Source organism: Anopheles bellator, chromosome 1, assembly GCF_943735745.2.
Source record: "Anopheles bellator chromosome 1, idAnoBellAS_SP24_06.2, whole genome shotgun sequence".
Lineage (NCBI taxonomy): Eukaryota > Metazoa > Arthropoda > Insecta > Diptera > Culicidae > Anopheles > Anopheles bellator.
In genome coordinates this window covers 51,482,638-51,499,711 of record NC_071285.1, presented here as the reverse complement: position 1 = coordinate 51,499,711, position 17,074 = coordinate 51,482,638, and the positions used below count along the sequence as shown (strand labels likewise).

The 17,074-nt window shown below is 52.1% G+C and overlaps 1 protein-coding gene across 6 annotated transcripts in view; it reads right to left on the bottom strand.

The window, feature by feature from the left end:
- The window catches only part of LOC131205961 (protein alan shepard), a 141,077-nt gene that overhangs the window by 113,721 nt on the left and 10,282 nt on the right, over window positions 1-17,074 (bottom strand). For 4 of the 6 annotated variants that reach the window (XM_058198287.1, XM_058198286.1, XM_058198288.1 and 1 more), the window contains one exon: window positions 4,088-4,159. The exons of the other annotated variants lie outside the window; for them this stretch is intronic. In XM_058198287.1, the coding sequence (XP_058054270.1) occupies window positions 4,088-4,159 (72 nt within the window). The remainder of the gene's footprint in view (window positions 1-4,087; window positions 4,160-17,074) is intronic. 6 annotated transcript variants of the gene reach the window in all.

Below are 17,074 nucleotides of genomic sequence, written 5' to 3'. Positions count from 1 at the left end.
AAAAAGAAGTTAATGAAAACGGTTACGGGCGTGAATGTGCAACGCAAGATATAGGCCAGCAGTTATTAGAAACGGACACCCAACACACCCAGCTGCAGAGATTAGTGTTAAAGCAAACGAAAAACCAAATTACTGACCCTCCAGGAAGCTCCAAGGACAGTGTCGTCCCTGTTGTAAGCTATAAGCTTCCCGAGCTGTTCTTCGAATTACTGGGACCAAGATGGAAAAATGGACTTGAAATGGAAAACCATCTTCCTGGGAAGGACGCTCACGTCCTTGCCGACGTCAGGGTCGACGACAAAATAAAACGATTAGTAGCCCGAGGCCCGGATCGATACGGTCCAGACACTACCGTGCGGGGCGAGCGACACCAAGAACGAGTGCCATCGAGGAACTTTTCTCCGAAGGCTCCACCACCAGGCAAAACGGGACATCGCCTTCGGGCGACTGTAACCTCTCTTACTGACGAGAGCTGGGTGAGTTTCCCGGCGCAACGGCGACGGGTTTATCGTTTAATAAAATAAATCTTACGACATGGACCGAGTCAGCCCCGAACCGAATACGCCGGCGACAACTCTTTCACCCGACCAAACCCGGGTGGTGGTTGCCACAAGAATTAGAACTTGCTGCTGCCAACGACACTTTGGTGCACCCCAAAACAGACCTAAATCAAACTTATTTATGATGTTCCCTGGTTTATGGTCGCAAAACTATTGAACGGAAATCGACACGAGCAGTCCTGTTACTCCATCACCCAGATAGAGTTCTTGCGCCAAGCTTTCGGGCAAATTTGAATCCAGACAGTAGTCCAGCAGACTGATTTGTCAGTCAGTCAGCGCGTGGAAACGTCTTCATACCAACAAAATGAGAAAAGTTCGGTTCGGCTCGGAACGCTCTGATTCGATCGTAACGAGTGGCCCCCACGATAATGCCAATGATTGACTTGCATTCCCGGGAGCCATGATGCACGCCCGAGCCCGAGAATAGCTCAATCTGGACCGGGGGATTTCTTGTGCGCATCGTGTCAAACGGACGGAAAACCTATTTCAAGTTGTAAAACATGAATCCCATTACCGGAGTAGGACGTGGAGTAGAAAGGACCGACCAGCGGCGGGCAAATCAGCCAAATCAGCATTGGACGACTGTTTTGGAACTCCCCAACGGGGCCACCTCTCTCAACTACTAGATGTGCTACCAAAGTCGCTCCCCGGGACTTGGGTTGAAGGTTGTCGAAAGTTTTACGAGTTTTCTTTGCCATGTTTACAACTGTGCATGGGTACCGAAAAAAGCTCTGCTCCTAAAAACGCGGGCTGCTCCAGCAGGGACGAGGTCCAGCCATGCTGCCCCGCCTCGCGGGGTGGCATGTTTATTTACCACCCGAAAGTACCGTCCCCGTAGGGTTTTATTCCTGCTTCAATATTTACGATAATTTATCGGCAAAAATAACTCAACGAACCGAAATTCTGGACACAGCCACCACTCACCGGGAGCTTTCTGGAGGTGGTCCGTGCCACTTTTTCTTCAACAGGGCGCCCCTCATTTGCAACTTCGATTCGACGTCGACGGACTTTGTTTACCAACGCGAAACGGGGCACATCAAATCAAGCAGCCGCGAGGGGTCGTGAACTGTAAGGAAAATTCGACGACGAATGGCCACCGACCGTCTTACAGCCATCCAACCGTCGTCGAGACCCCGGCCTGGCCCGGTGGGGTCCTAGAGAACTGTAAAATATTGCGCGCCCCACATTAAAGTGCCGCCGCGCGCACAACGAGCGACTCGTAAACATCCCTCAAGGACTCGCGAAGCCATATGCATACATCAGACCGAATGGCGGCGGCGGCGGCGGTGGTGACCGGCCGAGTGCTGGGAAGAGAATTTACCGTCTCGGTTTTGAGCAAAACAGCCCAACCGGGGCCCAAAAACACAAAATGGTTCCGCCCAGCGGCAAAAGCAATAACAAAAAATCCAAAATCCGAACACCGGGACGGCTCGCGGCGGAAGTTAACCCTCGTTCCCCCAACTCGGGGGCTGGGTTGTTTGTTTTTAATTTGATTTTTATTAGCGTCGATAAAAGGTCATCATAAAACATGCGCCGCGGCCATTTTAGAGACGATGCCCAGGCCCAGAGGCCAGGCATCAGCAGCGACACACGACTGTTTATCCTTCGGCTTTCGGGCTTTAAAGTGTTGCGGGTGAGTGCTGTTTTCTGGGGCCCCCTGGGACCAGAAAGTTGGCCGGCCGATGCCGTCCTTCAGAGAGTCCTTTGGTCCTCCTTGAACTCTCCTCCGCGGGCGATGCGATTTCGGCCGTCCGAAATTGGCCGAATCAATTAGCCGAAGAAAAACAAAGCCCTCAGTTGGTCAGCATCATCGGAAGCGTGGATGTGTGTCGTAGCCGGCAAAAAGGTTCCTGGGCCGTCAGACGCGTCTTCGAGAAGACCGATTCAATGTTTATACATTCATTGGCAGCACTGTATATTCTTTATGTACCTTGAGGGCCATACTTCTTGAGAAACTCCCCGCATCAGAGGTTTGGCAACGCTGGACAAACATTCCCATAATGGATCGTTGATCATAATTAATCGGGTCACGATCACACACCTTCGAGAAAACGAAAGTAACAAACGGCGTCTCCTCGGGAACGGCTATTTCTGGAGCATGGAATCGCTATTTATATCGCACAGCGAAAAGGCGGTCACCGTTCGCCCGGGACGGAATTAGCCGCAAACCAATTGCTAACGCTTAACCCGGCATCATAAACTATTTACTAACGATGGGCACTGCTCGGTACACAGGGCGCCCACCCTGGACACCTGGTGCGGGCCACACGGCTGAACGGACTATTTTTCACACTCCCAGCCGTCGTCCCACATGTCGCCATCCTTGCGAAGCCTGTCATCGGGTGGCATAAACGAAGGTGTGAACACATGACACGCTCACCACTCCGGTCCTCCAGTTGGTTCGCTGTACCTTTTTGCTCCCTTCCCTACACGAAACGGAACCACCACGCTGACGTCGGGTGTTCGTTGGGCTCGTCCGAAGGAACTCTTGGGGCTGCGGCTCAGAAGTCGACGTACGCTTTCGAGACATAATTGACGGCGACCACGCCCGACGAAACCACCGCTTGAGTAAAGCGATTCCGTTTCGACTCCATTCCAACAGCACCGGATAAAAAAATGGGAACGACAGGCCATCCTCCTGAAGGAAACACTATCAGAAGAAGATCCCAAACGCCAGAGAGAGACTTCTCTCGGTCGACAGCTTTTAGGGCGACCGGAGCATACATTAGCATAATAACCGCGTTAATGGACCGGATTATTTCGCATTTCTTTCGCGGATGTGGACACACCGAACCCGTCAAAGTGTTTCCCTCGGCGGACAAACTATCCGGCGGGCATCGGGAATTATGCAAATCTATCAAACCAAACGCCGTGGGCTTATGGGCACATGGAGACATTGGTGATGCCACCGAAAAAAAGGCCGACGACGAGCCGAAGAATGTTATCAACGACCGATACGGCGGCCCCGCCGCCAGAGGGCGACAATCAATCAGCCTTTGGTCACGCGAACCGAAACGGACCCGGGGAGTCCATTAATCAACTCATCACTCCGACACGGACGTGGGCACGGAATGGAGGGACCCTGTTCTAGTGCCCTCCCATGTGTGCCGCTGGTCAATACTCGATCGTCCTGCGATGGCAACCGGACCGAACGGTGTGATATTTTGGGTCACAGGCACACTCACGAGGGCGGCTAGCACCTTCACACACTGCCTTCGCCGCAGTTCCCACACTAACGTCCGAAACGAGCTCCTACGGAGGCAGTGCGTAGTGCAAACGCCGCCTAATAGACGCATTACTTCGCGTACCTAACGATACTCGGAAGTACGGATTCGTTGGGGTGTGGTAAAGGATGCAATCCTCGACACCGGAATTCCGACTATTATTCGTCGTGTGCTTCGTCATGAAAAATAGAGGAAAGTATCGAGGGGTTAAATCGGGCCACAATAGTATTTAGTTACATCCCGTCGGTTACAGCACACACACATACACACACAGACATACACACAAAGAGGCGGGCTACATACATGAACGAATGGCGATCGGCGCTGATGGGAGTCGAACCCGTGCGGTTGCTGTCCGTAGTATCCCCACGATCCCTAAGCGCGCGAAACGAAAGGAAGCTCTTTTAGAAACTGCTATCTACATCGTTAGCACTAGAGGCGGTGGACAAGCCACCAAATAATGTCCTGTTGAGAAGATGGAGCACTATCGCTGGCGCCACAATTACCAGGTTCGCTATAAACACAACTGGAATATCGATCGGTGTCAGTATAAACGTTGTGTGCTGTTTATGTCCTTAATTGTTTTTTTAACGAATCTGGAAACCTCGGCTCTGGAGTATATTGTGACCTATGGACCTTCTTTAGTCTGCACTCGGATGGTGGTCGAAGACGTTTGCCTTATTTGTTTGCATTCGAATTGAAAATTAGAACAGCTGCGTGTGAGCACTGAGAAGATGTTCTGAGAAGATGATGCTGCAGTGACCCCATATGTCCTTCGTTATAGAGAACCAGAGAACTAAAGAGCGAGAGAGAGAGAGAGAGATAGAGAGAGAAACTCCAGCGTGATCTAATATAGTTAACGGTGGACACTTGACGGCCGTAGCTTGGAGTAGCGTCTGCGTTAAGTCTCTTGAATGAGGCTACGACGAACCACAACTCGCCGTATTTTACTCTGCATCATTGTGGTCCCATCAGCAGCAGATCTTCGGCAACTTTGTCAGCCGCCCCTCCCCGGAACTATCGCGCCAGAGCCTTGCGCGACCGATACGAATCGATCGATCTTTCAATTAAACTCGCCCAACGAGCGCCCAGAATCGGGCTCGGGTGGGGCGTAAATTAGAATTAATATCCCATTGTTGGCGTGTGCATCGAAGAACAGCGCAGCGCCCAGGACTATCGATTGGCCGAGAACACCACAAACGGCACCAACCATGGCGACTCAACGTTCTCGACTTCTTGACGGATGTCGGCGCCACGCCAAGGCGTGATTGTGTGTTCGTGTCGGGAGCGAAACACGCTCCAGAAATAGGACCGACTCCGGACTCCAGGAATAGGTTGTTCCCGGTTCCACCGCCAGAGTAGGGCGTAACAAACAACAACAGCATCGCTGCCGTCAACTTACAGACATCATCACTCGGGCTTCCCTTTCGCACATTCTCTCTCTTGCTCGCTCGCTCTTGAGCTCTATACCGTCCCGGTCCGCTGGATTGGTGCAATATAAATTAATGAAGGAATCGAATCAAGAAGCGTCAACAAACCCGGCGGAATACATTATGGTGTCACACAGTAACGGGGCACAATGGATATTGTGCCACTTACGGCGTGTGTAGCGAGCTCCTTTAAACCGATCAGACACAGCACGACAATCCTGTTGGTTGTCGAAACGGACCGACGACACGATTGTGCGGCACAATTGGGCTGATTCGGAAATCCGGAGCGGTCTCGTACGCAAACCATCGGGCCCATTGGAACTTCCCGAAGAGACTGGCAATTACTTTCCTGTATCAATTGATCTTCACCTAACACGATTACACACGCCTTTCAGTGGATTACCGTCATTCACGAACACCAAGCTCCGGGTCTCCGGATTGGAGAAATTGCTGTCTCCTGTGACACTGACGGGCCCATTCCTTGTAATTCACGCCAACCGTGGGCTTCCTTCCTGTCTCCTTGTGCTGATTTTTGCTCCCACCGACGGAGGCCCAGTTCTCTGTAAAGTCGGATCGTCGTCCCGTTGCAGGAGATTAAATTTACACTTCCTTTCGGTAAGCTCAACTTTGTGGCTGATGGCTGCACTTCCTTTCAAAATCTCGCTCTAGAACGCGGTCGACAATCACAATCCATTTCCGTGTCTCGCGGGAAGCACCCACATCCATTACGCAACAACCAGAGGGGTACCACCATCAAACGAACGAGCGTTTATGACATTTTTCACACCTCCTCAAAAGTGGCAGAGCTCGCCGGGAAATGGCTGGGAAAAGAACGGGGAACACATTTTCCCCGAGGGCGGACTGGGCGGGGCAGCAACAGCAAAAGTCATGCGATGCTTTGGCTTTCGATTCCGGTACATCTGGGAGTCACATCAAAGGGGTTGTCGCCATGTTGATTACGGTGAAAGTTTAATCCCGCAGTCTGTGGACCAACGCCAACCGAACACAGTCGGGGACCGGAATCGGAAACAAACGTAGATTAATATTGACAGTCAAATGGGCCGACAAAGTCCGTAGCTGGCACACGCATCCAGTTACTGTGGCGTTCGTTGGTGCCGATGTTGCTGATGTTAGGTAACTAATTTTTTATGATCCCACTCTATCTGTGTCTCTCTCTCTCTCGCTCTATCTCCTTTTTGCCGCGGGGCCGGTGTCAAACCAGGATCAAAAGCGCACCCGGACACAGAGTCCAGCATAGGTGGGGCTCAAATTCACTCACTCTCGCGCTCTGGCCCTCAGACATCCGAAGTACTGACCTACGGCGGACAGGCCCAGGAAAAACTCTAATCTGCCCACGGGGCTACAAAACATGTAATCTACAAAATCCACAATTCCATGGACGAACCAGGGCCATCGCAGCTGACGCGATGTCGTGCGAGCCGGTGTCACGTTGATAAAAGCTGATTACAGCCGTCGCTGCTGCCGAAAAGCCGCGGGCCGATATTAAGTTCCCTCATTCACTCAAACATCCTCGTGATCATTTGTGCCACACGTTTTTCGCGTGGTGTTTCGTGAAATTGGATTTTTCCCCCACCAGCGGCCGCTTCACCGCGGCTGGTGATGGGTTTTCCTTTCTCTGGCGGCAGGAATTTGGACGACGAAGATCCCAATGATAGAGCGCACGCCCGCGCACGACACGGCTGCGGCCGTGTTTGGCTTCCGACGGCATCTTTAACGCAAATTGATTCAATCATATCGGGCGTGTCTTCGAAGATGCTGCGCACGTGATTGGACCACCTGACAGACGCTTGTTTAATGTTCCATGCTCGTGCCCCCCTGCCGGATTTGAGAAACCTCTGGGAAAGTTAAATATTTTGCAGCATTCTGGGCAATAAATCCGCCTCAAATAACTAGCTAAGTGTGCGCCTCTTTCAGGCGCCGAAGGAGGGTCCACACAAATTGACCCATTTATTTGTAATCCTACTCCGCAGTCCACCGGAAAGAGACCACCATCATCGTTTGCAACCAATTGCGACACCATCATCAACATCGGTCGTCGACGGCATCATAATCATCCCCGACTGATCGATATTACCCGCAATGTCCTCGTCGCTCAATCGAAGGGAGCACACGGACTGGCAACAGGAATCGATTTTTCACTTTTCAACCACAACCGGCCGGCCAAAATCTCAGGGACCGCTGCTGCCGCTACCGATCGGGTTGGTGTCGGTGGTGGAGCTCAATTTACATGCCCATTTTTCATCGGAGAGCATTTTTCATCAAGATTTAACTTTGATTGCTCCGAAAGACCGGGGCGTCACCGGGTTGGATCGGTTACCGGAAGACTCGCGAAAACTCTAGAAATTCCACGATTTTCCATCGGAACCCACCCAACGAAAGTTCAATTGGGAGCGAACCACTCAACAACCAAACATCACTTCAGCCGCGGACCATAACTTCTCGCGATCGATTAGTCCTCACAGCGTCACGACCCCAGAGCGAGGCCAAGTACTGTGCGGATAATCACTATTGATTACCGGAAGCAGCGATACAGTCAGGTCCATCAGCGGCCTCTCAATCAGTTCGAGCCGGTACGAAGTTCCTAATTTAGCGTAATTAGTACAAGGAAAAAAGAGAGAAAATATCACAAACGATGATTCATAATTCACGAGAAGGAACAGGAGTAATGCGCCAGCAGCGGCAGGAGTAATCCGCCAGAACAGCACAAGCCTTTCCGGTTCAGGGGCGAACTTACTTCCAGGCGTGTTAGACCGAGAGAGAGGACCTGAGCTTAATGCCGTGTTCGGTCGATTCCGGAAAATCATTCTACGCCCTATCGATCGCATCGATTGAATGTTTTGTCACATTCAGGCGCAACAATGAAGCTTTTCCGGTGCAACTGCATGTGCCGTTCCGAAACAACAATCGTCCTCTGCTGCAACGGATATCAAATTGTAATTTTCCTCGGCAAAGTAACAAATAAAAAGGGGTCGCTTCCGGCCGAACATGGCCCAGCTGTTGGTGGTGATTATTAGTTTTTAACCACGGCAACATCAGATACTAAATCAAAGAACATCTCGGCTGGTAATGGGGCTTGCCGGAAACCAACATCAGATCGAATTGCAAAACAAACGGATCCTTGAACCTGAAGCTTGCCCAAGCAACCGGCATTTAAAATGTAAAACAACTCTTAAAAATTTAGCACCAAACATCTTGGACATAATTTTAAGCGAGCCTCCTGACTCGAGTCGCACGGTCTAGGGTGTTAGCGCTCAGCAGCGGACGTCCTTCCGATCGATCCCATTTCGAAAAGCCCCTTTTTCATCAGGACATCAGATTATGTCCGCCCGTCAACGCTCGGTCAACTCGTAATGATGGAGAACATCAACTCGGCGCAAGCTTTCGAACGGGCGGACGGACGGACAATCACTTGAGTGAATCGCTCCCAAGACTAACATCATCACCGTGTTGGAGCACACAGCCAGGACCTTCGATGGGGAGCTCTGGCAGCTCTGGCCCTAGAAGAAATCGGGCGCTCAACCGGCCTCGTCGATAAAGCCATCCAAGTCAGCGTCTAGCCCAGCGTCACCACCAGCCGACGAAATGATTAATAATGGAGCGTAATTGTGATTGGAAACATTAAAAATGCAGGCCCACCGCGCGCACCGGAGGTGGCCTTTTCCCGGGAATTTTCCGCCCGCCGGCCGTCGTTTGTTATTTTTTCCGGATTTTGAATTAATTGACATTCCTTTCAGTCGCTGCGGAGCACTCGGCTGTTCGCCGCCATCGTCCTAGCGGTCGGCAAAGTATTCGCTATGCTTTTTTTTTTGCGAATAAGAAAAGACAATCCTCCCGTCGAACGGAAAGACGGACTTTCCACGCGTGGAGGGGCCGTGGCGAAATTTGCTTCGAGCAAGCACGGCACGTGACCGATGCTCCGCTGCCTTGGCCGGAAGCAACCGCCCGGATGCAGGATTTGCATTGTTGTTGGACTGTGGGCTGGGCTGAGGATTTCAGCATTTGTCGCCGGGCCCGAAGACACGAAAGATGCAAGTTGCATTATGCAATTTATGTCGACCGAACACAAACACACCGCACACGACAGATATGGTGGCGCGTTGCTTGATGCGCAAATACACTCACAGACCTGGCACGGCTGGCGTCGAGAGGAACGAGGAATGTCTCCTGAGCACCGCCGCCGCCAAACTACGCCAACCTTGTGCTGTGTGCGCACTGCTGCACGTGCATCGTGCCCTTTTGCCCTTTTCAATGGAACAGCACCGTCCGGGATCGGGATGTGGGTTCGTTTCCCGTTGCCCCGCGCCGATGGACGACGATAATCCAACGGCAACGGTGTCGACCGACGGAGGCCGCTAGATGGCGTGTGCAATCAGTGTGCGCGCACTCCTCAGCCGCAACTGCATCTGCGCGATTATTTATGCAACAGGAGCTGGCCTAGTCGAGGCCCCTGGGAAAAGGGCTGTGCCCTTGGCGATTCCTTGCACAGGACGAGGCCGAACGAAAATGCAAAACGTGCAACGCACAAGTTTGCCACAGTAACGCCAGGGCACGATGTCAGTTCGAAAGAGTGTTGGGGCGTAAAATAAAATTACGTTCATTAATTCGTGCGCCCGGAGCCCAATTTGAATACGTTAATTACTTCGTGTGCACCTTTCTAAGCTTTTTGCGGCCCAAAAAGGGCCGGCAACATCCGGTGTTACATCCGCTACATTCCCTTTGATGGCCTCGTCGAGCTGAGTTGAGTGAAAGTTTGTGTCAATTAGAAATTTATGCTGTGGACCCGGTGGACTGTGAGGCCGACAACTTTCGGACCGTTTCGTTCGCTGCAACTGTGTCGCTGCGCCTCTTTTTGCACAATCTAACTACAAACACTGACCTTTCCCCGAGCAGCGCACGTCATCGTCATCATCATCATCAAGATCAAAGTCGTCAAAAGTTGGCAACGAATGGCACTTGGTGTGTGTTCCACGAGTGTGGTCCAAATTTCTTTGTCTATCGAATCGGTGGCCACTGAAAAACGCCAACGCTGATGCTGACGATGCTGTTGATGCATTTTTCCGTGCTCCCTCGACGATGGAACCGAGCAAAATATGACACGTAAAACTTGTTGAAGGGCGGGCGAGTAAAACGAACAAAGCAACCGGCAAGGGGTGGCTTTGTGTCGCACTTGAGTCCTGCGACCGTCGGGAGATGTCTATTCCGTCTTACCGTTTACCGATCAATTTTTCACGGCTATCAATTTCGCGCAGCAACGGAGTGTCGAAGACGCCGCTAAAAATGCTGACGCTTAACATTTTCCCCCGAGTCCCACGAGCAAATAAAAGTTGCTGGAAAATGCAACGGGGAGGCAATAGTTTCCTGTCGGCCACCGCAACCGTCACCGTGTCTCACAAAAAAGCTGTTAAAAAGCATAAGTTTCGCATCACCACCACCGAAAACTAATTGCATAAAGCGAAACTTTGTAATCAACATGCAGCAGCAACAACAACAACAACACGACCGACCGAACCTTGTTTCCCACGCTCGGCGTCCTCGGCTCGGAATCAAATTTCCAAACGCAAGTAAATAATATCGCACCGAGCGCTGCCTGAGCCCACGCACCGCGGAGCCTTTCCCGATCGAAACGGGAAAGAAAATGGGAAAACGCAATGAAATGCGAAACATTTCGGGAAGCCTTGTTAAAAGTTTGCCACGGTGGCCGCTCCTGTATTCCTGTTGCTTCCGGAAAGGGCCGTGGAAGCCGACCGCGGATCTCGAAAGCTCCCACCACCGCCGGCGCGGATTTCGGGAAACTTTTTTGCCGGAAACTGTCGAGGCGGCGGCCCGAAAAAAAAATCCGGTTCCGGCCCAAGTTTTTATACCTTCTCCTTCGCCCGCGCGTGCGACTCTCGGGCTGCTCGAGTTCCTATTTTGGTGGCCACTTTTGTGAATTTTCATTCGCGTTCGCAGAATTCATTTCAATACACGATTGTGTTGTGAGATCGGCATCCGTTTGCATTTTGCGGATTGATCCCGTGGGACGCCGTGGGACAAAAGTTTCAGCAGCACGACGTACAACGTAAAAGCATTAGTCGCTTGAGTGCGAAATGGATTGGTATTTAAATTTCGTTTGCGATTGGCTATTTTCCGGCAAGTGATTCGAAGCCGAAAACAGGATCACAGTATCCGTAGTCCGGTGTTGGCATTGATAAAAGTGCCTCAGCACGTTCGGAACGGCGCGTTAGTCAAAAAGTTCATTCTGTCATCTTTCGCTCCCAAATTAATCCGTTTCCGGTTTCCGCTTTCCCGGAAAAGCCCACTTACCATCATCTTGTAGGTGGTGTGCGTCGCGTCCAGCAGCACTACCATCACACACGGGCACTAACACGCGACGACCAATGGGTTCTTGTTAACGGTTGTTTGATTCACTTAAGCGAGAGCTTTCACCAGGGCCCGGTCAGGATCCGTTGTTTTCCGGCGTCAAAAATAGCGTGGGTAGCACTGAGCAGCGCGGGATTCCACCAATATCCTTCCACGAATTGTAACGTTCACTTACGATCCGACGTGTAAACTGTCAGCCTTTTCAGCTCACCTTAATCCTTTAATTATCGGGCGAAAATTTTCATCAATCTTTTCGAGCAGGGCCTACGCTATTCAGAGAGGATACTTGGGAGGGTGACTATGAACTACAAAAGGGTGTTTTCCATTCCATCCCATTAGGGAAACTGCGTAGAGTGTCGAGTTATTCGGGGGGCCCATCACAGAGAGCTGTCGGTTGCAGCTGGAAACAGATGCTTGGTGCGAGAAAATTCAATAAAAGCGATGGAAAACACCGGAAACTCAACGATAGAGAGACAGAGAGCGGGAAAGAGAGAGAGTAGTCGGGAGTGTCAGAAACAGTCGCGAGCGGATCAATTAATCATCAACGGAACACAACCGCCGCAATGCAACGCTCGCCTGTCACGGATGATGCAGATGCAACGCTGCAGCGCCCCGGTCGATGCGATTAAAATGCACCGGCCTGGCATATGCATTCGGCGGCTCCTCATGAAGGCCTTCCTCAGGCGCACGAAAGGAGTGAAAATTTTGTGGGAAAAACATATTTTCCCGAAAAAAAAATGAACCAGTAGCGGTTAATGTCTGCTTGGCGTGGTGTATGACGCAAACCACTTTCACTCCGCCGATGGCCGTGTGACTCTCGTGGAGCATCTCGTTTGAAGAGGGTATCGCTTCTTATCACAGTACCGTGCCCCGCGGGTGGTACGCTGTTTCTCACGCCTCTTCGCCTTCGGGAAGCCGCACACACGCCGGCACACAAAAACAGAGCGTTCGGAATTGCGGAAAACCCACGTGCAACGCGCCGCCGGACGGTGTTAAATAATACGAGTCACATTCGCGGTGCGATGGAGCTTTTCCGCCGTACCCTGTTTTCATCGTCCCCAAGGGGCCACGTGATGGTGTGCGTTTGGTCGCGCGATGTGCACGTGTGCGGCTTCTTCCCTCGAACTGCGGGCCGGCGATCGGTCCCGATCCGTGTGAGCCAGCCGGCGGCCGAGATGATGTTACGATCACCCTTTTCCGGGCCAGAGAGTGTGACCGAGAGAGAGAGAGAGAGGCAGCGTGCGCGAGGGGGAGAGTGGGAAGTGAAAATGGAAAACTGTTCACTGACACTACACACTGCTGCACGGAGAGGCATACAGCACACGTACACAGCGGACACACGCGACCGGGAGCGAATCGGGACACTGTCTGACGGTGGAGTTGGCAGCGAATTTTCACCGAACCGCCCGCCGATGAGAGAAGAGGAGAGTAAGTGAGAGCGCTAGAGATACGGTACAGTGAGTTTTCCGATTATTGATTATTTTCCCTCGGCCACCGCCACCACACATACATAGAGAGAGAGAGCGATGGCTGAAGAGCCGATGGGACGCAGCCAACTGACCGGTCGGCTAATTTCGACACACTCGCAGCCAATCGCCCCTCTTTTTACGACGGTCAGGGATTCATTCGAATTTTGTGGACAACCATTGCTTCGATCGTTTCCGGAACCACGTAAATGTTTGGCAACCCTATTCCACTCCAGATTGGCACATGTGTTCTGTGACGTGCAGGTCATCTGCCTGTGTGAGTTGTAACTTCAAGCAAAACAAAGTTGGTGTTGGAGAAACAATGCCACACTGACACGCACACAGGCGGCGAGTATCCGCCGATGGAAAGCACACTTACACAGCCGCAGTTGCTAAGCATCCACCAGCGTCGAAGCGCTGATTTGCTCCCCAATTTTATCGCTCTCTCCCAAGCGCTCAAGTGTGCGTGTCCAATAGAACCACTTAGACTGAGAGCCAGCGTGAGAGTACAGTGTGAAGTAGCGAAACGAGAATCCGTGAGCCATCGGCACAGAGTGATTAGTTAAGAAATCAGTTAATAAATCGACTCCAAACGCCTTTCCGATGTCCAGTAAAACAATGGACGGCAAGCAAACCTAATCAGAGTAGTTATATTTGCCCACAAGAGAGAAAGAGAGAGAGTGTATGTGACGGCGACCTGCCGGTTGTGTGGGTGTCCGCCGCCCGAAATTCCTTCCGGATGCGCTACGCACGCATCCACCCCTTTCTGAGGGGGCGGACGACCACGAACCGAGTCACTCAGGGTGTGCAGTGGACACTCACTGAGCGTTCTCGAGGTGGATTGGGGCCCACCACGGAAGCAAAATCCATTGTGGGGAGCCTTCCTTCTTATCACGTTGTTAACCAACAGGGGGGAAGGCTCACGTGGAGTGAAGGAATGTAAAACACACGCGGCGACGACAGTGGCCCCGACAGTGAATCGACTGAATTCAGTTTAAATCGAATTGCGCTGCCTTAGCGGGCTCCCTGGCCAACAAACGGAACGTCCGATGTCGGCGAACTTCCTCTCGCAAAAGCCCTGGCCCCACGGAAAGCAAACCACCCCGAAAAAGGGTGGTGCGGCGCGCCCGCGCAGAACGCGAACCGGAAGCGCCCAAGGTTTTATCCCCGTTTTCTTTTTCGGTCACGCCGCCGTTGCAATCGTTCCCTTCCGGGTCGGGGCCACTCTAGGGGAACTCATCTGTGGGTTGTTAGATTCGGCACTTCACCAACACTAGTGGCCGGCCGGCCGCCCGCCGTGTGTACGAAAGATCTCCGGCACAGCTGCTGCGAATGCGATTTGTGCGAAAAGACCGGCCAACGTGGCTGACTTGGCGCCAGACTTGGGCGGAATGGACGGCAGAGGGGACCGACGGGGGCCCAAAAAAGCACACCATCTTGCGCGTCGTCAACGATGATTAATCCGCCAGGGGGTAGAATCGGATCGAACAGTACCCACGGTCCACGCGCCACACGCCATCAAGTAACGGTGTTGCGCGAAACGGTGTGCGAAATAAGATGGCGAAAAACATCGCCCGAAAACGGAGAAAACTCGATCGCGAGTCATTGACCTTGGCCTTCGCGGCTTGAGGCCAAAATCTTGCGCAAAGCTTTCCGGGAACCAGCGGGATCTTTCGTGGAGATAGAGAGACAGAGAGAAAAGGGGTCCCGTATTTATTTCCCGTGTCGTCGCTCAGTAAACATTCTGTTTGTAGGTTCAACAATTGCATAAAATCCCGTAGCACGCTGGCTCCAATGGTTAACTTGAGGGCCCAGAACTGTCCAACTGTATGAAACCTTTCCTCATTAAAATCACTCAAGTCTTTTACTTTCAAAAAATCCCCCAAAAGACCCAAAGATAAGATGGATAAGAAATATCTTAACAAGGAAAGCGGGACCACGGGCAGGATCAGTTGATCAACGTCAACGAGAGATGGCACAGAGCACATCCAACCAACGGCCGGCGAAAACACCAAACACCGGAACCAACTCCATGCGAAAGTTGTCCGACAGCCGGGGCCAGTGGACGGAGAAAGGACAGCAAACGGAGAGGGAGAGGAGATTAGATTGGGATATGATCCCCGGGCCAGCGGGGCTCGATTGCGGACTGCCCTGCCCTGGAACGGACTGGACCGATGCAATCTAATTTTACACTTTTCCGGCTTCCCGAACCGGAACCACCATGGCCGGCCAGCAGTGGTCATGGGAGCGCACCGTGGTACGCCTGCAGCTGGCAGCTAACGTTGGTTTTGCCAACGGGCTCCCCACACCGTACCACCCCGTTCGTGAAACCACAAACAGACGACATGTTGCCAGCTCGAAACTAAGGCTCTCGACTAAGGTTGTGGGCCATCATCACCGGCCACCGCCAACCGGGGAAGAGAGAGTGTGATATTACGGTCTGATTCGATTACACACCAAAAAAAGGGCAGATCCAACCAGAGGACAGGACAGGATCCGGTCTTCCTGTGGCCTTCCCTTCGGTCAACACAGGCCACTCTCTGCGCAGGGACATTACATCACCCTGGTCCAGGGGTTAGTTAGTGCACTGCCTTGCGCACCGAAATGCGATTGAATTAAAAACCTAACCTCTCGGAAGCACGGGCGACACTTCCGGGAAGGCCGGGACTTTCATTTCCTAGTGGCCACAGTGGAACGCAATCGAGGTGAACTGTGCCACTCGGCTGACTCACTGGAGTTCTGTGGTTTCTCCGCGCCCCGAAGAAGGAACCGCTAAAGGGACACTATTCGCATGTCTGCCGGACGTAGGTTGACGTGCGCCGTGTATCGGATTGCATCGTCCGACGTATGGGGGCTATGCATATTCCAAGGACCACCATTACCCGAATGGACGCAGTAGATAGCATTATTTCGACTTCCATTTTCGTTTCGTGCCACATTATGGTTTAAAGTGAGCTATTTATTTGGACCTAAAGAAGTTCCGAAGCGGGTCAAGTCATGATGCTTAAAGCTCCAAGCTGCTAAGCAGTCCAAATCTTGCAGTCTAGACTGCGACCAACCGACTGGCCGCTATCGATCGTACGGACACGGTTTGGCGCCCCCGAGATGCCATCTTGCGCACCCCGCCCCTGGGGTCACTCGCGTATGGGAGTGAAAAACAAACTTCAAGATGTTTATCGATTCCGGCCAAAGACCGCAAATAGTGGCACACCGTTGCAAAGCAGCGAAAACAACCTTGCCCACAACAAGTGACAGGGCGCCTTGCCGGAGCGCCTATATTTGGCCCCGCCGGCTTGGCTAGGCTCTCGGTTGACAGCAAAATGACCGCAGACTATTTACGTCAATTTTCGATTGTCGTTTACCGCGAGGAATCGGATAGAAAGGACTAGCTTTGAGCTAGCAAAACAATAGACACTCTGTACAGCAAACAGTCGGTGTTCCGGTGTTACCGGTATTGGTGCCGTGAATTCTGCATTCGCTAGGGAATGTCCCCCACAAACGGCGGACGGTCATATAGACGGTTGGTTTTCGCGGCGGCCTGGCTAAAGTTTCGCCGGCTAAAGAAGGTGAGCTTCGAAGGGGTTAGCGAAACGAGTGAGTTCTTTCCCTTTCTTCCAGGGAGCTCTGTCTCTCTCTCTCTCTTTCTCCCTGTCCCGGTTGCCATTAAGTGGAATGTTTTATGGCTTGATGAAAAAACAACGGCGGTACATAAATTGTGGACATGGAAACCGGTGACGTTTGGAACTCTTTCGGGACCCCGGTCCTTTAGCCGATAGACTCGGCGAGGGTTTTTGTTTATTTACGCATACATTAGTGTTGTCATAGCAAAAGGACCGCCGCGTCCCGCGACAAGAAAACCGAGAGAGTGCCGATGGGGTAACCAAATTACCAAAACAGCTGTTGGAACGAGCGAAGCGACCTAACCGAGGAAGCCGAACTCGGTAGACGATAAACGCCCGGTGCGAATTAGACTTGCGAAATCGTGGTTGGGTTCGGCTCTTTTTGGTGGGGCG